Source organism: Coregonus clupeaformis, chromosome 35, assembly GCF_020615455.1.
Source record: "Coregonus clupeaformis isolate EN_2021a chromosome 35, ASM2061545v1, whole genome shotgun sequence".
NCBI lineage: Eukaryota > Metazoa > Chordata > Actinopteri > Salmoniformes > Salmonidae > Coregonus > Coregonus clupeaformis.
This window is the reverse complement of record NC_059226.1, coordinates 7,323,178-7,345,683: the sequence shown is the minus strand read 5'-3', so window position 1 is coordinate 7,345,683 and position 22,506 is coordinate 7,323,178. Positions and strand designations below refer to the sequence as shown.

Sequence of the window (22,506 nt, the reverse complement as noted above, 5' to 3'; positions counted from 1 at the left end):
TAAAATAAAGTGGTGATCCTAACTGACCTAAGATAGGGAATTCTTACTAGGATTAAATGTCAGGAATTGTGAAAAACTGAGTTTAAATGTATTTGGCTAAGGTGTATGTAAACTTCTGACTTCAACTGTATGTTGTGAAATTGTTAGATATTACTTGTTAGATATTAGTGCACAAGCATTTCGCTACACCCGCAATAACATCTGCTAAATACGTATGTGACAAATAAAATTAGATTTTATTCTTGAAGAATATAAATGCTTAGTTTAACTGTCGAATCCCATCAGAACCCCAAAATACTTTTGTTTTTTACTCCAATGTTTGTAAACAATGTAAAACACTGTATAGGCTCCAGAACATGGTTACAACTATAGTTCTGATATCATGGATGTCCTAGCATCCATATCTGTCTATGCATTTGAGTGATTACATTTCTCCAGCCCCATCCCTGAGCTTTTTACCAAAACAGTGGCAGGGAAAAGGCATTGTTATTGTTTCAACAGCTGATTGGCCTTTTAAGCATTTTAGTGAATGGGTGTTATATCATATTCCTTAAAAAATGTGTTGTACCCCATTTTCAACCAGTCTGAACTAGGCCAGAAATAGATCTTGCCAATAGATGGAGCTAGAGGAGTGCAAACACAGCACTCAGCCAATTCTAGCAGTTGAGAGTCTACCTTGCCCTGGCACTCTGGGGCGTGTGCTTAATTTTTTTAAACATTATTTAATTACTGGTACTTGTGTGTGTGTAATCTCGGCAACACAGAACCAAATCTTGCATGAAGGCTTTGAAAATCTTGCATTGCTTTGGAGTGTATCCTGTGAAAATGTACTGAATGCATTACCTGTCAATCCCTTACTCCCAATCAGCTGTAGTTCTCAGAACCTTCGAATAACAACCCACAGCCAGTGAACAGTATGACATTAACCTTTAATATTATCCACAGATTTAAAAACATAAACGTCTTCATTATTAATAATATACCATCAGCTTGCCTCAACTGTACACTGTCATCTTATCTTTATGGACATCAATTATTTTAGAAATATTTGATTATATCTATTCTTGAATATCATACACACACATATATATATATATATATATATATATATATAAAGGTTCTGCACCTTTTGCTCCAGTGAAATAACCAGACGCTCTTTTAAAACACTCCAGCTGAACACATTTGTAGAGGGCCAGTGACTATTTTACCTTGGGCTAGTGGCAGTTAAGTGACATATTTTAAGGACGAGGGTAGCTTACAGCAGCAAATTCCTTGACATCATTGAAAAAAACAAGATGTTGGCCACATTTCATGTGAAAATCTTGGTAGTGCAAATGTGCTTGAGAAAATATATCAGAAATAGAAGCTAAGCAATGTTTACATTATATTGCCTCAGACAGAGCAGTAAGTCCATTAAGTTAAAGACTGGCTGACTGACTTCCATTCTATTTCAATGGTATAGTAGTGGTAGTTATCATAGGCTTTATGTGATTGCTCAATTGCCTTGATCCTGTAGTTTTGGCTTTAAATTCCCCTGTCAGTTCTTAACTGTCTACACATTAGCTTTAGTGCCACACTGACATGTTCAAGTACAGAAAGACGATTGGATTCTGTATCGCTACTCAGTGTGTCAGCGCTGCTGCAATGGTTTCTGGGTCCTGAGATTAAACAGAAAAAGACACAGGAAATAAACGTGATGCTTCTTGCTCTGTTGTCATGGACACGTGGGCCAGATGGCTGGGAGAAGTGCTCTGCTAGGATAGAAACAAACACTACAACAAACATCTCCCATGCTGCACTGGGATGCCTCATGGCTTTGGCAGGAATTTTCTTCTAGACCAACTCCATATCCCAGAACTGTGTGGCCTGATCAGCAGCGAATTCATTGACAACCAGGTGGTCCCTCTCGAAACCTGTTCCACCTGAAAGACATGACACAAATTGTTCCTTTTAGGGGACAATCTTTATTTTACTGTGTCTAATAGACAACTGAAAGTAAGTTATGTCCATGTTTCTTTTCAAAAGATTGGTGCTTGCAGAAGAACTGGAAAGCAAACAGCATTTCATGATGGTTCCCCCAATAACTAATTCTATAACAATATGATTTCTAGCTCTTTTCTGAGACGACTCTGTGAAAATGGTTGTTATGATCTCAAAATAGATCCTCCACTATGTATAGCATACGGTAGTTGAGTTCAGCAGCAGTACACAACAGAAACCTGTCTGATCTCCACTATGTCAGTGTTATCAAAGACCATAAATTATAGTGGAGCTCTATTGTCTCACCTCTGAATTCCAGTACTAGTTTGTGGTTGAGATGGGAAGAGATGGTTCCGTTGTGGTTCAGGCTCCATCTCTGGTGTGTGCGTCCATGCTCCGCCCACAGGGCCACTCTGGCACCCACTGTGGCCTTCCCTCCGATCACTGACAGACACGCCTTACTAGCCTACAGGCAACACACAACAGGTCAATATCACACAGATACTGTACATTACACACACACATGCACAGATGCTTACCAAAGCATACCATAGGGAAGAGGATTTATTGAGTGACAATCCAAGGTAAACATGTCTCCAATACTTGAAGTGTGAGTCACGTGCAATGCTCAATTCCCAAACCTCTTGCTACTTATCATTTCGATTATGCACTAAAGATAGAAACGTAGCCTCCTGCATAAAAGGGCGGCAGGTAGCCTAGTGGTTAGGAACGCTGGGCCAGTAACCGAAAGATCGCTGGTTCAAATCCCAGAGCGGAATAGGTGAAAAATCTGTCAATGTGCTCTTGAGCAAGGCACTTAACCCTAATTGCTCTGGGTGAGATATGCAAAAAATAAAAATAAAATCCAATTCACATATGCGCTTGTACATGGGTGAAATAGGACAAATGTAACCACCCACTTAATTATAATAATATTTAGAGCAGCAGCTAATGTACAGTTGGGACACCAGACTAGGCCATGACAAATTGTGGAGTGATCACTGGCTGGCTGCAGACTTTAGCTTGAAGCGAACAGTCAATCAATATTGTAGATGACTGATTCCACTTTTCACTTTTATTTACATATTTCCCAGAATATTCCCATGCTAGTTTTGCTTAAAGGTTGACAAAACTTGACCCCTTTCTCCCTTCATGCATGCACATCACAGGAGGATGGTGGCACCTTAATGTGGTGGACAGGCTTGTGGTAATGGCTGCAGCGGAATGGAATTAAATACAGTACATTGTTTCCATGTGTTTGATGCCATTCCATTCACTCCATTCTGCCCATCCTCCCCTCAGCAGCCTCCTGTGATGCACATATGGTTGACACATGCCCTCGGGTACACCTCTTCCGCTGCATGCACGTGCGCACGCACACACACACCTTGCAGCAGAGCAGCCCTCCGGTGAAGAGCCAGCGCTGGGTGTCCAGAGAACAGGCCGGGGACAGGGACACTCTGGCCAGGGACAAGTCATCCTGGACACTCTCAGAGGTCAGCACTGAACCCAGAGCACGGCTCCTTACATGTACATACAGCCTGGGCTGGAGGGAGACCACACACAAAGCACGCACAGTACAGACTGAATGAGGATCAACAACTTTCACAGCACTTTATATAGACCCTAGACATTTCTGCAGGGAAACTACATTTTTCACAAGGGTTAACCAGTTGTATTGTACTCCAATTACACTGAACAAAAATATAAACGCAACATGTAAAGTGTGGTCCCATGTTTCATGAGCTGAAATAAAAGATCTCAGAAAGAGAATTCAATGTTCATTTCTCTACCATAAGCCGCCTCCAACGTCGTTTTTAGAGAATTTGGCAGTATGTCCAACTGGCCTCATACCGCAAACCATGTGTATGGCATCGTGTGGGCCAGCGGTATGCTGATGTCAACGTTGTGAACAGAGTGTCCCATGATGGCGTTGGGGTTATGGTATGAGCAGGCATAAGCTATGGAAAACGAACACAATTGCATTTTATCGATGGCAATTTGAATGCACAAAAATACAGTGACGAGATCCTGAGGCCCATTGTGAGGCCCATTTTTAAAAAAGTATCTATGACCAACAGATGCACATCTGCATTCCCAGTCGTGTGAAATTCACAGATTAGGGTCTAATTTATTTCAATTGACTGATTTCCTCATATGAACTGTAACTCAGTAAAATGTTGTTGCATTTATATTTTTGTTCAGTATACATACTTTTGCAACAATTAAATAATTACAGGTACTATCCTACTGTCTGGTAGTTTCTCTAAGGTTGGGTAATGTAAGAAACCCTGCTATATAACACGTCAGGCTAACGTAAATCAGTGCTTTCAGAAAGTATTCACAACCCTTGACTTTTACCACACTTTGTTGTCCTCCATGCTGAATTTAAAATGTATTACATTGAGATTGTGTCACTGGCCTACACAAAATACCCCATAATGTCAAAGTGGAACTATGTTTTTAGACATTTTTACAAATGAATTAAAAACAAAAAGCTGAAATGTCTTGAGTCAATAAGTATTTAACCCCTTTGTTATGTCAAGCCTAAATAAGTTCAGGAGTAAAAATGTGCTTAAATCACATAATAAGTTGCATGGACTCACTCTGTGTGCAATGATAGTGTTTAACATAATTTTTGAATGACTACACACATACAATTATCTGTAAGGTCCCTCAGTCGAGCTGTGAATTTCAAACACAGATTCAACCACAAAGATCAGGGAGGTTTTCCTCGCAAATAAGGGCACCTATTGGTAGATGGGCAAAAAAAGAAAGAAATTGAATATCCCTTTGAGCATTGTGAAGTTATTAATTACACTTTGGATGGTGTATCAAATACACCCAGTCACTACAAAGATACAGGCGTCCTTCCTAACTCAGTTGCCAGAGAGGAAGGAAACAGCTCAGGGATTTCACCATGAGGCCAATGGTGACTTTAAAACAGTTACAGAGTTTAATGGCTGTGATAGGAGATGAAGATGGATCAACAACATTGTAGTTACTAACGTAATTGACAGAGTGAAAAGAATGAAGCCTGTACAGAATAAAAATATTTCAAAACATGCATCCTGTTTGCAACAAAGCACAAAAGTAATGCTGCAAAAAATGTGGCAAAGCAATTAACTTTCCCTGAATACAAAGTGTTATGTTTGGGGCAAACCAAATACAACATATTACTGAGCACCACTCTCCATATTCTCAAGCATAGTTGTGGCTGTATCATGTTATGAGTATGCTTGTAATTGTTAAGGACTGGGGAGTTTTTCAGGACAAAAAAGAAAGGAAATGGAGCTAAGCACAGGCAAAATCCTAGAGGAAAACCTGGTTCAGTCTGCTTTCCACCAGACACTGGGAGATGAATTCACCTTTCAGCAGAACAATAACCTAAAACACAAGACATGTGCTTAGCTCCATTCAGTTTATTTTAATACACTGGAGTTGCTTACCAAGATGACATTGAATGTTCCTGAGTGGCATAGTTATAGTTTTGACTTAAATTGGCTTGAAAATCTATGGCAAGACTTGAAAATGGCTGTCTAGCAATGATCAACAACCAACTTGACAGATCTTGAAGAATTTAAAAGGAATAATGTGCAGATATTGTACAATCCAGGTGTGCAAAGCTCTTAGAGACTTACCCAGAAAGACTCACAGCTGTAATTGCTGCCAAAGGTGATTATAACTCACTCAGGAGGTGTGAATACTTTCACAACCAGTCAAAAGTTTGGACACCTACTCATTCCAGGGTTTTTCTTTATTTGTACTATTTTCTACATTGTAGAATAATAGTGAAGTCATCAAAACTATGAAATAACACATATGGAATCATGTAGTAACCAAAAAAAGCGCTAAACAAATCAAAATATATTTTATATTTGAGATTCTTCAAATAGCCACCCTTTGCCTTGATGACAGCTTTGCACACTCTTGGCATTCTCTCAACCAGCTTCATGAGGTAGTCACCTGGAATGCATTTCAATTAACAGGTGTGCCTTCTTAAAAGTTAATTTCTGGAACTTCTTACATTTACATTTTAGTCATTTAACAGACGCTCTTATCCAGAGCGACTTACAGGAACAATTAGGGTTAAGTGCCTTGCTCAAGGGCACATCGACAGATTTTTCACCTAGTTGGCTCGGGGATTAGAACCAGCGACCTTTCGGTTACTGGCACTATGCTCTTAACCACTAAGCTACCTGCCGCCCAGGCAAATGCAACTTCTTAATACATTTGAGCCAATCAGTTATGTTGTGACAAGGTAGGGGGGTATACAGAAGATAGCTCTATTTGGTAAAAGACCAAGTCCATATTATGACAAGAACAGCTCAAATAAGCAAGGAGAAACGACAGTCCATCATTACTTTAAGACATGAAGATCAGTCAATACGGAACATTTCAAGTTCTTTGAAAGTTTCTTCAAGTGCAGTCGCAAAAACCATCAAGCGCTATGATGAAACTGGCTCTCATGAGGACCGCCACAGGAATGGAAGACCCAGAGTTACCTCTGCTGCAGAGGATAAGTTCATTAGTTACCAGCCTCAGAAATTGCAGCCCAAATAAATGCTTCACAGAGCTCAAGTAACGGACACATCTCAACATCAACTGTTCAGAGGAGACTGTGTGAATCAGGCCTTCATGATCAAATTGCTGCAAAGAAACCACTACTAAAGGACAGCAATAAGAAGAAGAAACTTGCTTGGGCCAAGAAACACGAGCAATGGACATTAGGCCGGGGGAAATTTGTCCTTTGGTCTGGAGTCCAAATTGGAGATTTTTGGTTCCAACCGCTGTGTCTTTGTGAGACGCGGAGTGGGTGAACGGATGATCTCCGCATGTGTATTTCCCACCGTAAAGCATGGAGGAGGAGGTGTTATGGTTTGGGGATGCTTTGCTGGTGACACTGTCTGTGATTTATTTTGAATTCAAGGCACACTTAACCAGTATGGCTACCACAGCATTCTACAGCGATACGCCATCCCATCTGGTTTGGGCTTAGTGGGAATATTATTTGTTTTTCAACAGGACAATGACCCAACACACCTCCAGGCTGTGTAAGGGCTATTTGACCAAGAAAAATAGTGATGGAGTGCTGAATCAGATGACCTGGCCTCCACAATCCCCCGACCTCAACCAAATTGAAATGGTTTGGGATGAGTCTGACTGCAGAGTGAAGGAAAAGCAGCCAACAAGTGCTCAGCATATGTGGGAACTCCTTCAAGACTGTTGGAAAAGCATTCCAGGTGAAGCTGGTTGAGAGAATGCCAAGAGTGTGCAAAGCTGTCATCAAGGCAAAGGGTGGCTATTTGAAAAATCTCAAATATAAAATATATTTTGATTTGTTTAACACTTTTTTGGTTACTACGTGTTATTTCATAGTTTTGATGACTTCACTATTATTCTACAATGTAGAAAAAAGTAAAAATAAAGAAACCCTTGAATGAGTAGGTGTGTCCAAACTTTTGACTGGTACTGTATGTAAATGAGATATTTCTGTATTTCATTTTCAATAAATTAGCTAAAACATTTAAAAACATGTTTTCACTTTGTCATTATGGGGTATTGTGTGTAGATGGGAGACAAACAAATTGATTCAATCCATTGTGAATTCAGGCTGTAACAACAAAATGTGCAATAAGTCAAGGGATATGAATACGTTCTGTAGGCACTGTAGTACTGAATCATCAGTAAAATAGCACTAGGCTTGGGCTGTATACTGGTTATACTGTATACCGGGGTATTTTGAAACTGTAACATTAGTATCATGTTACACTGCACAGACGAGAGTGCTGCACTCAGAGGTAAATGGGAAACGTGACCCATGCCACATCATGGAATATGTGTAAGTGGAATAACTTATATAGCTGCATATGGCTTCAGTCAAATCAGCTTGAGTGACAGGTATAATTCACCACGACCCCTTTCACACCCTGTCTGTCTTGTCAACAAACAGTGTGAGAGTAGTGCTCCGCCACACACACACACACACACACACACGTCAGTGCTAAGCCTTGTCTGTCTCTCACAGGGTATAAATAACTTTCTGGGAAGTGGGTTTTATCAGTACCCAGCAGGCTTCAGGCTCAAAGTCCCAAGCATGGAGCTTCTGTGTGTTGACTGCATGCTAGAACTCAACAACAACCCCATATGCAGAAGAGTACAACACTCTCTCTCTCTTCTAAAAACATGCACACACGCATGCATGCACATACACAGCTAAAATAATAATACTGTGTCAGTCACACAACCCCCTAACACAGTTACACTACAACATCACCACACACATGCACAACCCCCCAATGGAATGTGAACATACAGGTAAAGCCGGGTGGACACTACACGACTTTAAAAATCCTAACATTGCTGAGCCTCTCGCATGAAATGACCGTCTTTCCTGTAGTTTATTTTGTGTTGCCAATGTAGTGGTGTGCACACTAAACGATGTGGCACAGACAGGGTCAGACACTACAAGATTCTTCACTTGGTCGTGAGGATTCTCGATACCACGCTGTCTCGCGAAAACAATGATGTGATTAGATTTAACGTAGCTACGAGCTGTGGCTCAAAGCAGCCTCATAAACGTTCAGTCAGATAGTCACGCTTGCCATTCGGAGTTGAAATATCTAGCCGACATTTTGAATTGAATAACATTGCTTGTGAACTTCAGAGTTGTAACGATTTGACACTTTGGCTTTGGTTAAAGGCAAGTACAAACGCATACTAGTAGTAGTCATCGCTCCTGCTGGAGAGTCTACACATTCTGGGTGATGCGAAACAACGTCATCATCTCATTGGCTTCTTCTCTGGCAAGCTCTTATTGGCTATTGCTCATCACCGTTCTCAAAACTTGTCGTTGCACATCTCACACTGCAAGAGCACTGCAGAATTTGTGCCGATAAAATCAAACATGTTTGAAAATATCGGGGCGTCTGTGACTGCTCAAAGACGAGATCGATAGCCCTCAGATTGCGTCTTTGACCCGCTCACATTAAATGAGCGTCGGCGACGGCCCCGCGCCCCCAGTAGGCAACGACATGGGGATTTTGTTTCCGATCTCAAAAGCTTGTGTGGGACAGCTAAATCAGGGCCAAAATCGAGTAGTGTACACCCGGCTTAAACTAGTCAGTGGAATCTTATGCAGTAACAAAGGACACTTTGATGAGAGCGACTCAAATGTCAGTTTTGTGTGTATTGTACCTGTTTGAGGGGCCGTAAGGAGCCAATGGTGTCCCAGCCACTGTGCTCTCCCCACACAGGAAGCTCCCCTGGCTGCAGGAGCATCTGACGGCCCTTATAGTTACTGTATTCATACACCACCCACCTGCCAAAGACACACATATTCATTAGTGCACAATGTAGAGAAACGTCTTGAAACAAGTTAGGGTAGTACCTCCCTGTTTCACTTGTTTTCTTACTGAACATGACACAGGTCTGAGGCCAAAGAAACTGTGTTCCTTCTCTATGTACTGTATAGTGTCTGGCAATAATGTTAGCTGTTTAGTGACATATGAGATGACAGGCTCTCTCTCTACTCACAGTCCACTGTCAACCCGCAGAGACTGAGTGAAGAAGTCCTTGATGTGCTCTGTGGGTGTTACGGCAACCATCTTCAGGCCCTCAAAGGAATCCAGGGAGAACAGGCTGATGGATGGGTCGGAGAAACTCTACAGACACAACAGGAAGGGAGGGCAGCCATCTCAGATGAGAACGCCATTGGATTTACTGTATGCATGTTATATCCTTTTTCAAAGTGACTGTATTGAACTATATTAGGACACAATACAAAACCCCCTTATATTCGTAAAGCAGTCCACAACTTTTGGCCAGTCATACTAAGACTTGTCTCTGGTCAAAGGTAGTGCATTATGGGGAATAGGTTGTCGTTTGTGTCACTGCAATGGTGGAAACTACCTTAATCTATTTATCATGGCATATAATACGGTTAAACTCCATGTGTGCTCACGTATCTCATCTAGCTTGTTGTGCTACCTAAAGATATCTGTAAATGGGCTGAGGTTATGCCAGGTACACTCACATAGGGAATGGGTCTCAGTGATTTGACAGAAGTGGCCACACAGCCACAGGAAATGAGGTCGGGATAAAGACCCTCTCCCAGGACGTACTGGTTTCCACAGTAACCATCCTCATCAAAGAGCAGCCAGCTGGAAAGGGTCAGGAAGAGCAGTAAGTGTGAGTAAGAAATAAATCAGCATCACAGACACATGTTCTCTGCCTCCTATGGCAACTACAATTAAAGATACATTGTGGGGTACTGACAAGCCATAATAAGCAACCTATAAGGGGGGGGACATAACTCCACCTCTAGGATCAGTACAGATCCAATAGTACAATGGTAGTCCTCCAGTACTCACTTTCCCCTGATGACTCTGAAGGACATGGGGGAGGCAGATCCACAGTGCCCTGCCTCCCCCTCGTACTGCTCACTCATTCCCCCGTAGTGGGGCTGGCTGTAGGCCCGCAGCTGGAGATACAAAAGCACACACTTCACGGCTGAATCTCAATACAAAAAAAATTGCCCCTTTCACTAGTCTCCTTTTGACAGGTGAAAACAATATGGTGAAATTCCATATACATACCAAGACCATTGGTTCTCCGGTGCCACAAAGGTCCTGCAATAATAAAAAAAAGAGTTCTTGACATATTTCCCAAGTCATATTTTCCAACATCTATAGCATACACTGAGTGTACAAAACATCAGGAACACCTGCACTTTCCATGACATAGACTGACCAGGCGTCACCTGTTAAATCCACTTCAAATCAGTATAGATGAAGGGGAGGGATTTTTAAACCTTCAGACAACTGAGACATGGATTGTGTATGTGTGCCATTCAGAAGGTGAATGGGCAAGACAAAAGATTTAAGTGCCTTTGAACGGGGTATGGTAGTAGGTGCCAGGCGCACTGGTTTGAGTGTGTCAAGAACTGCAACGCTACTGGGTTTTTCATGCTCAACAGTTTCCTGTGTGTATCAACAATGGTCCACCACCTAAAGGACATCCAGCCAACTTGACACAACTATGGGAAGCATTGAAGGGAAGCATGGGCCAGCATCCCTGTAGAACGCTTTCAACACCTTGTAGAGTCCATGCCCTGGCGAATTGAGGCTGTTCTGAGGGCAAAAGGGGGTGCAACTCAATATTAGGAAGTTGTTCCTAATGTTTTGTACACTCAGTGTATATTTTTCATTGTGCCACATAGGAGAGACATAGGAGGGATATCATCTGCATATTTCACTCCTTTGTCACTCTTATGACACTCTTATGACACTCTTATGACACTCCTATTTGTACAAATACAAATATGTAGATCTATTCCTCTAATAGGTTATGAAACGGAGCTCACCAATCGTATGGGTCTGATAGACTTGGCTGCTCCATAGTTGCCACCCCAGTGCAGAGTGGCAGGATGTTTGCCTTTCTCCAGTATGTACTGCTCTCCGCTGAAGCATCGCTCGCTATACGCCACCCATCTGAAACCCAGCAAAGCCCGGAGACCATCAGCAACACAGAGGTACAGAGAGTAGTGAATGACAAAGTCATATGAAACTATGTGAACTTTATATTATTGAGATGTTATTGTAACTGGTCTTCTGCAGGGTTGGGGTCAATTCCATTTAAATTCAGGAAGTAGACATCATTTCAATTTACTTCCTGATTTGACCCCAACCTTGGTCATCTGATTGATACTCACACTCCACTCTTCACAGAGATGGCAGTAGTCTCAGTGGCTCCAGCCTTCTCCAGATCAGGGACATCCAGATCCAAAATGTCCCTCCTCCCGGCTCCAGAACAGCCAGTTTCCTCCTGCAGTGACACTGAGGGCTCTATGAATTCCTGGCAATGGGAACCATGCAGAAGAGTGCAATGAGTAAGACTGCTTTATAAAATAGCTACAACAACTTTTACACTGACATAGCCTAGTGTATAAACAGAGTTAATATGAAGAAATGTGGGCTGGTTAACTGTATATAAACGAACACAACTGTAAGAACCACCTTTATCCAAGTTTCCATTCCTCTTGTTCTTTCATGTTCAAGTAGCCTCAAACTGAAAAACTATACAAGTGCATTTACATAGCTGCTGCATTTAGCTTAGGTAGTTCATTGTGAACCCCTCTGTAAGCACTATCCATGGTGGGAGCTTTACAGAATGGCTGCTGGCGATTACACGTCAGTGTAGAGTTGATCAAAAGAGTGGTGCTTCTAACAGCTACAGGGCACGAGGGGTAGAGGGAACTGGAATGCTAATGAACCTGCCGTATGATAAGACAGCTAGCAATGAGCTCTACCTGTTCAATCCCATTAGGAGCATAGCCTTGCCTATCCTAGCTGTAAGAGTGCTTCTACTAGCTAGCGCTTCTGACTGATACTTGGAGGCTAAAATAGACACTTAGCCCCCGTTCAGTGGTGAGATGACTGAAAGGGAGTGGACTAGAGGTTTGCTGGCTGTCAGACTGGGACACACCAATGGCCAATTTAAAGAATTTGGCCTGGTTTCAGACAAATGCCTGTGACATTGAGGGTTGGAAAACACACAGATGCACACCCACATGCAGGCACATTCACAGCCCCCAACACCAGAGTTTCCTCTAGCCGGTAATAGCCAAAATAAAAAAAAGCTGATTAAAAGAATTGGCACCGGCCAATTGTCCTCAAAAAAGTATAATCCCATTGCGAAATAATGCAATTTAGTCTCTTAATTGATTTAAATACTAGTCAATGTAGCGCTTGAGCAGCTGCTACAGCTCATCAATCAACTGTGGGTTGCTGCTAGAGTGAAACAGGCTTTTATAAGCCCAATCATTGCGCAACAATTCTAAATGGAATTGTGTGTTAAAAACAATGGCCACGATTAAAAAGAGCTACTATTTTTATTTCTCAACAGTTTTTTCTTTTTATGAACATATGACCTTTCTCTACGGCACATCTGCCCTGGCAGACTCAACAAGTAGAGCTCTTGGGGGAGTTATAGGAAAAACTAAAACACTCAAAGATATTGGTTATGCCACGTATTCCAAACTGTATCAGACATGCGTGTGTCCTGTTCTGGACTATTCAGCAGGAGTGTGGGGTGCTAAAAGGTATCGCAAAAACTAACATGTCCATAACAGAGCAGTTCGTTATTTCTTTTTAGGTATTCACAAGTTTGCACCTATACTGGCAATAACTGGGGACATGGGCTGGGAACCCTGTGAGGTGAGATGGAAGGCGTGTCTGGTGAAACTTTGGAATAGACTGTTGGATATGCCAACTGCCAGAATAGCCAGCAGTTTTTCAATGGGCTCTCTCTATAGGGGGAGCCTGGGCAACTAAAATGTCTGACCTTTTCCAATAGTCTGACTGTGAAGAGTTGTATGAAAACCAAATTAAGGGAGACATAGACGCTATTAAAAAACAACTGATGATGCAATATACATTTACGTAATTTAGCAGATGCTCTTATCCAGAGTGACTTACAAATTGGTGCATTCACCTTATAGCCAGTGGGATAACCACTTTACAATATGATGTTTTTTTTTTTGGGGGGGGTAGAAGGATTACTTTATCCTATCCCAGGTATTCCTTAAAGAGGTGGGGTTTCAAGTGTCTCCGGAAGGTGATGAGTGACTCCGCTGTCCTAGTGTCGTGAGGGAGCTTGTTCCACCATTGGGGTGCCAGAGCAGTGAACAGTTTTGACTGGGCTGAGCGGGAACTGTGCTTCCGCAGAGGTAGGGGGGCCAGCAGGCCAGATGTGGATGAACGCAATGCCCTCGTTTGGGTGTAGGGACTGATCAGAGCCTGAAGGTACGGAGGTGCCGTTCCCCTCACAGCTCCGTAGGCAAGCACCATGGTCTTGTAGCAGATGCGAGCTTCAACTGGAAGCCAGTGGATGAAAATAAATGGGTGGAGGAGATTAATCATAAACCCAAATTGAGAACCTTTTGTTTGATTAAGGGTGAATTCATAATGAGAGGTAAGATCAGGAATATTGCCCTGAGTATTGAAACAGGTCGGTATTGTGGTGAAATGGAAGAGGAAAGACTATGTAACTATTGTGACCTCGAAGAAATAGAGAATTACATTTTATCCTCTACTGCCCTTTCTACCACGACATACACTTGTCCTTATTCCAGTAAGCCCACCAGATATTCCCTGGCATTATATTTCTGAGTGATGAGGAGAAACTGCAACAAAAATAATTGTCCATTGTGTATTTCCGTTTACAGAATTTTTAGATAAAGCCCCTATAAAGCCCCCATATAGCAAATGGCACGTATGTATACTTGAATCTTCTCTTTGTGCCAGACTTGGTTCAGATGCCTTCCGTTTCATTTTTCTGTATTTATTTATCTGTATTCATACAACGGGTGGGTCTAATTCTGAATGCTGATTGGTTAAAACCGCATTCCAGCCGGTGTCCATTCCACAAATTACCACTGGCTAAATCTATGACGTTGAAATGCCTATTTACTCTGTTTCATCAGCCGAGCCAGGCAATTTATAAACTTGATCTGCACTATAAAAAGCATCTAGACATTATCTCACATTTCTTTTAGACTAACATTTAGTTTTCAACAGTGGAGATTGGTATAAACCTTGCTGTCTGTCTCTCCGACATTTGTAACATTGTTTCAATATTCACATTTAATCTCCAGCTGTCCCATAGTAATGAACATGTCGGGAGTCAGGATTAGGGATGAGGCAGACAGGCAGGCAGCTATTCTCAGCCAGTCAAAATCATGAATCAACATCATTTTTATGGATATATACAAATAACTATTAATAGAAAACAGGTCAAACGAAACTAAGTGCAGCTACGTTGCTGTCTTTCCAGCTTCAGTTTGAAGTGATTGTGTTAGCTGTGTTGTTGGCTAGCTCCTCTGAACAACAGGGTCCTGACGAGAGAGCAAATTTTCTACACCAAGCGAAATACCACATCATTAGCTCATTGTTATGGATGTATCCAAATAAATGTCACCTGAAAACAGCTTAAGCAAACGCAAATGCAGCTACTAACATTTTTAATGAAAATATGTAAATCATTATTTGAATATGTTGGTAACCCGTTGTATAAAAGTGATAGTGCCCGAGAAGCCGGTGTTTGGAGGATATATTAGCATGGTTTGTCAGCCCTTGACGAACCCGTGCCAATATATCCTCCAAACACTGGCTTCTCGGGCACTATCACTTAAATATACAGTTTTGTATTATTCTTTTTACTGCTCTAGGGATATAATTATTGCTTGGATAACCTTATTTACTATTATGTATTTATTTATTTTTCACTCTTTATGTGGTGCGCACTGCACAGAACACCAGATATATTATCACTGAATTATCACAGTGAATTATTGTAATGTTTTTTTTAGGAGTCAATTATCCATAAGGGATGGCGATTTGACACGAAAACAAAATGTAATTCATTAATTCGTCATTCATTCATTGAAGCGCGCTTCCTATTTGCCATTCAAGTGCATAGGCAACTAGGCAGGCTTCAGCGTGTCACACACCACTTTGCAATGAGCTGGGGGCAGTATGCATTTTGAAAACGTATACTTAATTGTTTTAAATCTGAATGTGTTACTAAATATTATATTATTTTTTTCAGGGGGTAGATCAGCTTTAATATTGCAGATAGATTGTCACTTCCATCAATGTAATTGTCTGCATCACTTCCAATCCCCCATATGGTTTTTTCCCGCAAATATACAGTCGTGGTCAAAAGTTTTGAGAATGACACAAATATTAATTTTCACGAAGTCTGCTGCCTCAATTTTTATGATGGTAATTTGCATATACTCCAGAATGTTATGAAGAGTGATCAGATGAATTGCAATTAATTGCAAAGTCCCTCTTTGCCATGAAAATGAACTTAATCCCAAAAAAACATTTCCACTGCATTTCAGCCCTGCCACAAAAGGACCAGCTGACATCATGTCAGTGATTCTCTCGTTAACATTTACATTTTAGTCATTTAGCAGACGCTCTTATCCAGAGCGACTTACAGTTAGTGAGTGCATACATTATTTTATTTTTCATACTGGCCCCCTGTGGGAATTGAACCCACAACCCTGGCGTTGCAAACGCCATGCTCTACCAACTGAGCTACACAGGTGAGAGTGTTGACGAGGACAAGGCTGGAGATCACTCTGTCATGCTGATTGAGTTAGAATAACAGACTGGAAGCTTTAAAAGGAGGATGGTGCTTGAAATCATTGTTCTTCCTCTGTTAACCATGGTTACCTGCAAGGAAACACGTGCCGTCATCATTGCTTTGCACAAAAAGGGCTTCACAGGCATGGATATTGCTGCTAGTAAGATTGCACCTAAATCAACCATTTATCGGATCATCAAGAACTTCAAGGAGAGAGGTTCAATTGTTGTGAAGAAGGCTTCAGGGCGCCCAAAAAAGTCCAGCAAGCGCCAGGACCGTCTCCTAAAGTTGATTCAGCTGCGGGATCAGAGCACCACCAGTGCAGAGCTTGCTCAGGAATGGCAGCAGGCAGGTGTGAGTGCATCTGCACGCACAGTGAGGCGAAGACTTTTGGAGGATGGCCTGGTGTCAAGAAGGGCAGCAAAGAAGCCACTTCTCTCCAGGAAAAACATCAGGGACAGACTGATATTCTGCAAAAGGTACAGGGATTGGACTGCTGAGGACTGGGGTAAAGTCATTTTCTCTGATGAATCCCCTTTCCGATTGTTTGGGGCATCTGGAAAAAAGCTTGTCCGGAGAAGACATTGTCCTGAGACCATTCATTTGTGGGGTTGCTTCTCAGCCAAGGGAGTGGGCTCACTCACAATTTTGCCTAAGAACACAGCCATGAATAAAGAATGGTACCAACACATCCTCCGAGAGCAACTTCTCCCAACCATCCGAGAACAGTTTGGTGACGAACAATGCCTTTTCCAGCATGATGGAGCACCTTGCCATAATGCAAAAGTGATAACTAAGTGGCACGGGGAATAAAACATTGAAATGTTGGGTCAATGGCCAGGAAACTCCCCAGACCTTAATCCCATTGAGAATTTATGGCCAATCCTCAAGAGGCGGGTGGACAAACAAAAACCCACAAATTCTGACAAACTCCAAGCATTGATTATGCAAGAATGGGCTGCCATCAGTCAGGATGGATGTGGCCCAGAAGTTAATTGACAGCATGCCAGGGCGGATTGCAGAGGTCTTGAAAAAGAAGGGTCAACACTGCTAATATTGACTCTTTGCATAAACTTAATGTAATTGTCAATAAAAGCCTTTGACACTTATGGAATGCATGTAATTATACTTCAGTATACCATAGTAACATCTGACAAAAATATCTAAAAACACTGAAGCAGCCAACTTTGTGAAGACCAATACTTGTGTCATTCTCAAAACTTTTGACCATGACTGTATACAGTGTGGGAAAAAAGTATTTGATCCCCTACTGATTTTGTACGTTTGCCCATTGACAAAGAAATGATCAGTCTATAATTTTAATGGTAGGTTTATTTGAACAGTGAGAGACAGAATAACAACAGAAAAATCCAGAAAAACGCATGTCAAAAATGTTATATATTGATTTGCATTTTAATGAGGGAAATAAGTATTTGACCCCCTCTCAATCAGAAAGATTTCTGGCTCCCAGGTGTCTTTTATACAGGTAACGAGCTGAGATTCCAACATCTGTAAAATGTAATACTTCCCCCCAAAAAACAAATCCTCCTCCAAATATGGTATTTTACAGTTAATACCGTCAATGGCACTCACTCACACAAAGTCGAAAAAAATAAAAAGTAATTAGGAAATCTTGATGCAGATTCCAAACTCTCCACCAAGACCAAAGAGCTCTCCAATGATGTCAGGGACAAGATTGTAGACCTACACAAGGCTGGAATGGGCTACAAGACCATCGCCAAGCAGCTTGGTGAGAAGGTGACAACAGTTGGTGCGATTATTCGCAAATGGAAGAAACACAAAATAACTGTCAATCTCCCTCGGCCTGGGGCTCCATGCAAGATCTCACCGCGTGGAGTTGCAATGATCATGAGAACGGTGAGGAATCAGCCCATAACTACACGGGAGGATCTTGTCAATGATCTCAAGGCAGCTGGGACCATAGTCACCAAGAAAACAATTGGTAACACACTACGCCGTGAAGGACTGAAATCCTGCAGCGCCCGCAAGGTCCCCCTGCTCAAGAAAGCACATATACAGGACTGTCTGAAGTTTGCCAATGAACATCTGAATGATTCAGAGGAGAACTGGGTGAAAGTGTTGTGGTCAGATGAGACCAAAATTGAGCTCTTTGCCATCAACTCAACTCGCCGTGTTTGGAGTAGGAGGAATGCTGCCTATGACCCCAAGAACACCATCCCCACCGTCAAACATGGAGGTGGAAACATTATGCTTTGGGGGTGTTTTTCTGCTAAGGGGACAGGACAACTTCACCGCATCAAAGGGACGATGGACGGGGCCATGTACCATCAAATCTTGGGTGAGAACCTCCTTCCCTCAGCCAGGGCATTGAAAATGGGTCATGGATGGGTATTCCAGCATGACAATGACCCAAAACACACAGCCAAGGCAACAAAGGAGTGGCTCAAGAAGAAGCACATTAAGGTCCTGCCGTGGCCTAGCCAGTCTCCAGACCTTAATCCCATAGAAAATCTGTGGAGGGAGCTGAAGGTTCGAGTTGCCAAACATCAGGCTCGAAACCTTAATGACTTGGAGAAGATCTGCAAAGAGGAGTGGGACAAAATACCTCCTGAGATGTGTGCAAACCTGGTGGCCAACTACAAGAAACGTCTGACCTCTGTGATTGCCAACAAGGGTTTTGCCACCAAGTACTAAGTCATGTTTTGTAGAGGGGTCAAATTCTTATTTCCCTCATTAAAATGCAAATCAATTTATAACATTTTTGCCATGCGTTTTTCTGGATTTTTGTGTTGTTATTCTGTCTCTCACTGTTCAAATAAACTTACCATTAAAATTATAGACTGATCATGTCTTTGTCAGTGGGCAAACATACAAAATCAGCAGGGGATCAAATACTTTTTTCCCTCACTGTATACACACATATATATACACACATATATATACACTGCTCAAAAAAATAAAGGGAACACTAAAATAACACATCGTAGATCTGAATGAATGAAATAATCTTATTAAATACTTTTTTCTTTACATAGTTGAATGTGCTGACAACAAAATCACACAAAAATTATCAATGGAAATCAAATGTATCAACCCATGGAGGTCTGGATTTGGAGTCACCCTCAAAATTAAAGTGGAAAACCACACTACAGGCTGATCCAACTTTGATGTAATGTCCTTAAAACAAGTCAAAATGAGGCTCAGTAGTGTGTGTGGCCTCCACGTGCCTGTATGACCTCCCTACAACGCCTGGGCATGCTCCTGATGAGGTGGCGGATGGTCTCCTGAGGGATCTCCTCCCAGACCTGGACTAAAGCATCCGCCAACTCCTGGACAGTCTGTGGTGCAACGTGGCGTTGGTGGATGGAGCGAGACATGATGTCCCAGATGTGCTCAATTGGATTCAGGTCTGGGGAACGGGGCGGGCCAGTCCATAGCATCAATGCCTTCCTCTTGCAGGAACTGCTGACACACTCCAGCCACATGAGGTCTAGCATTGTCTTGCATTAGGAGGAACCCAGGGCCAACCGCACCAGCATATGGTCTCACAAGGGGTCTGAGGATCTCATCTCGGTACCTAATGGCAGTCAGGCTACCTCTGGCGAGCACATGGAGGGCTGTGCGGCCCCCCAAAGAAATGCCACCCCACACCATGACTGACCCACCGCCAAACCGGTCATGCTGGAGGATGTTGCAGGCAGCAGAACGTTCTCCACGGCGTCTCCAGACTCTGTCACGTCTGTCACATGTGCTCAGTGTGAACCTGCTTTCATCTGTGAAGAGCACAGAGCGCCAGTGGCGAATTTGCCAATCTTGGTGTTCTCTGGCGAATGCCAAACGTCCTGCACGGTGTTGGGCTGTAAGCACAACCCCCACCTGTGGACGTCGGGCCCTCATACCACCCTCATGGAGTCTGTTTCTGACCGTTTGAGCAGACACATGCACATTTGTGGCCTGCTGGAGGTCATTTTGCAGGGCTCTGGCAGTGCTCCTCCTGCTCCTCCTTGCACAAAGGCGGAGGTAGCAGTCCTGCTGCTGGGTTGTTGCCCTCCTACGGCCTCTTCCACGTCTCCTGATGTACTGGCATGTCTCCTGGTAGCGCCTCCATGCTCTGGACACTATGCTGACAGACACAGCAAACCTTCTTGCCACAGCTCGCATTGATGTGCCATCCTGGATGAGCTGCACTACCTGAGCCACTTGTGTGGGTTGTAGACTCCGTCTCATGCTACCACTAGAGTGAAAGCACCGCCAGCATTCAAAAGTGACCAAAACATCAGCCAGGAAGCATAGGAACTGAGAAGTGGTCTCTGGTCACCACCTGCAAAACCAGTCCTTTATTGGGGGTGTCTTGCTAATTGCCTATAATTGCCACCTGTTGTCTATTCCATTTGCACAACAGCATGTGAAATTTATTGTCAATCAGTGTTGCTTCCTAAGTGGACAGTTTGATTTCACAGACGTGTGATTGACTTGGAGTTACATTGTGTTGTTTAAATGTTCCCTTTATTTTTTTGAGCAGTGTATATACACACATATACACATACACACATACATACACACATATATATATATAAATATATACACATACAGTGGGGGGAAAAAAGTATTTAGTCAGCCACCAATTGTGCAAGTTCTCCCACTTAAAAAGATGAGAGAGGCCTGTAATTTTCATCATAGGTACACGTCAACTATGACAGACAAATTGAGAAAATAAAATCCAGAAAATCACATTGTAGGATTTTTAATGAATTTATTTGCAAATTATGGTGGAAAATAAGTATTTGGTCACCTACAAACAAGCAAGATTTCTGGCTCTCACAGACCTGTAACTTCTTCTTTAAGAGGCTCCTCTGTCCTCCACTCGTTACCTGTATTAATGGCACCTGTTTGAACTTGTTATCAGTATAAAAGACACCTGTCCACAACCTCAAACAGTCACACTCCAAACTCCACTATGGCCAAGACTAAAGAGCTGTCAAAGGACACCAGAAACAAAATTGTAGACCTGCACCAGGCTGGGAAGACTGAATCTGCAATAGGTAACCAGCTTGGTTTGAAGAAATCAACTGTGGGAGCAATTATTAGGAAATGGAAGACATACAAGACCACTGATAATCTCCCTCGATCTGGGGCTCCACGCAAGATCTCACCCCGTGGGGTCAAAATGATCACAAGAACGGTGAGCAAAAATCCCAGAACCACACGGGGGGACCTAGTGAAGGACCTGCAGAGAGCTGGGACCAAAGTAACAAAGCCTACCATCAGTAACACACTACGCCGCCAGGGACTCAAATCCTGCAGACAGGCCTAGCCAGTCTCCAGATCTCAACACCATAGAAAATCTTTGGAGGGAGTTGAAAGACCGTGTTGCCCAGCGACAGCCCCAAAACATCACTGCTCTAGAGGAGATCTGCATGGAGGAATGGGCCAAAATACCAGCAACAGTGTGTGAAAACCTTGTAAAGACTTACAGAAAACGTTTGACCTGTGTCATTGCCAACAAAGGGTATATAACAAAGTATTGAGAAACTTTTGTTATTGACCAAATACTTATTTTCCACCATAATTTGCAAATAAATTAATAAAAAATCCTACAATGTGATTTTCTGGATTTTTTTTTCTCATTTTGTCTGTCATAGTTGACGTGTACCTATGATGAAAATTACAGGCCTCTCTCATCTTTTTAAGTGGGAGAACTTGCACAATTGGTGGCTGACTAAATACTTTTTTCCCCCACTGTACATATACACACATATCCTTTTTTAAAATGTATTTTCCTTTGTTACTTTCCAATCCCACCACCCCTCCCCTTATTGGAGTAAACTAGTGAACAACAACGCTTAGGCCTCTACTTCCAGCTCATACATACTATATACATTTTATGGACACAGTCAATTTTACAATAATTATATATTTTGTTTGTTTTTACTCCTGAACTTCCTCTACCCTCAACCTCTCCGATCATTTTCATGATGTCCATCCGGTTTGCCTCTACATGCCATTTCCCCAATCTGTGCTATTTTTTCACAAAAGTTCTCAACCCAGTATGTTTTACATGACTTATTTTGTTGTTATTAGTTGTTATTAGTCCCAACCTTCAGCTCCATTCAACCCCTCCCATCTATCTCTTTACACAATCCATATTGGATTTCTACTTGCCATATATTTTTCAACTGTACTGTGATGTTTCACAAAAGTTCTGAACCCTTCTATTATCATTGTTTCTACAGATTGTAAATAGAAAATAAACATTTTTGCTAAAAGTATTTTAATATTATTGATCGTTTGACTAGAAAAATGTTACGTTTTGAATCTGGCGTTGTTTTGCGTATCAGTTCATAACCCATTTGCCATGGAATTGGTACGACAATTTTCTTTAACCAATTA

The 22,506-nt window shown here is 42.2% G+C and overlaps 1 protein-coding gene across 1 annotated transcript in view; it reads right to left on the bottom strand.

Moving 5' to 3' along the window:
- Positions 1-910: 910 nt before the first annotated feature.
- LOC121550181 overlaps positions 911-22,506 on the bottom strand; it is an 84,821-nt gene continuing 63,225 nt past the window's right edge. The window contains exons 13-22 of the mRNA XM_041862308.1: positions 11,693-11,835; positions 11,345-11,471; positions 10,578-10,610; positions 10,353-10,462; positions 10,016-10,142; positions 9,517-9,644; positions 9,178-9,301; positions 3,368-3,526; positions 2,287-2,446; positions 911-1,922 (exon numbers count right to left, since the gene is read on the bottom strand). Of these exons, the coding sequence (XP_041718242.1) occupies positions 1,834-1,922; positions 2,287-2,446; positions 3,368-3,526; positions 9,178-9,301; positions 9,517-9,644; positions 10,016-10,142; positions 10,353-10,462; positions 10,578-10,610; positions 11,345-11,471; positions 11,693-11,835 (1,200 nt within the window). The 3' untranslated portion in view covers positions 911-1,833. The remainder of the gene's footprint in view (positions 1,923-2,286; positions 2,447-3,367; positions 3,527-9,177; positions 9,302-9,516; positions 9,645-10,015; positions 10,143-10,352; positions 10,463-10,577; positions 10,611-11,344; positions 11,472-11,692; positions 11,836-22,506) is intronic.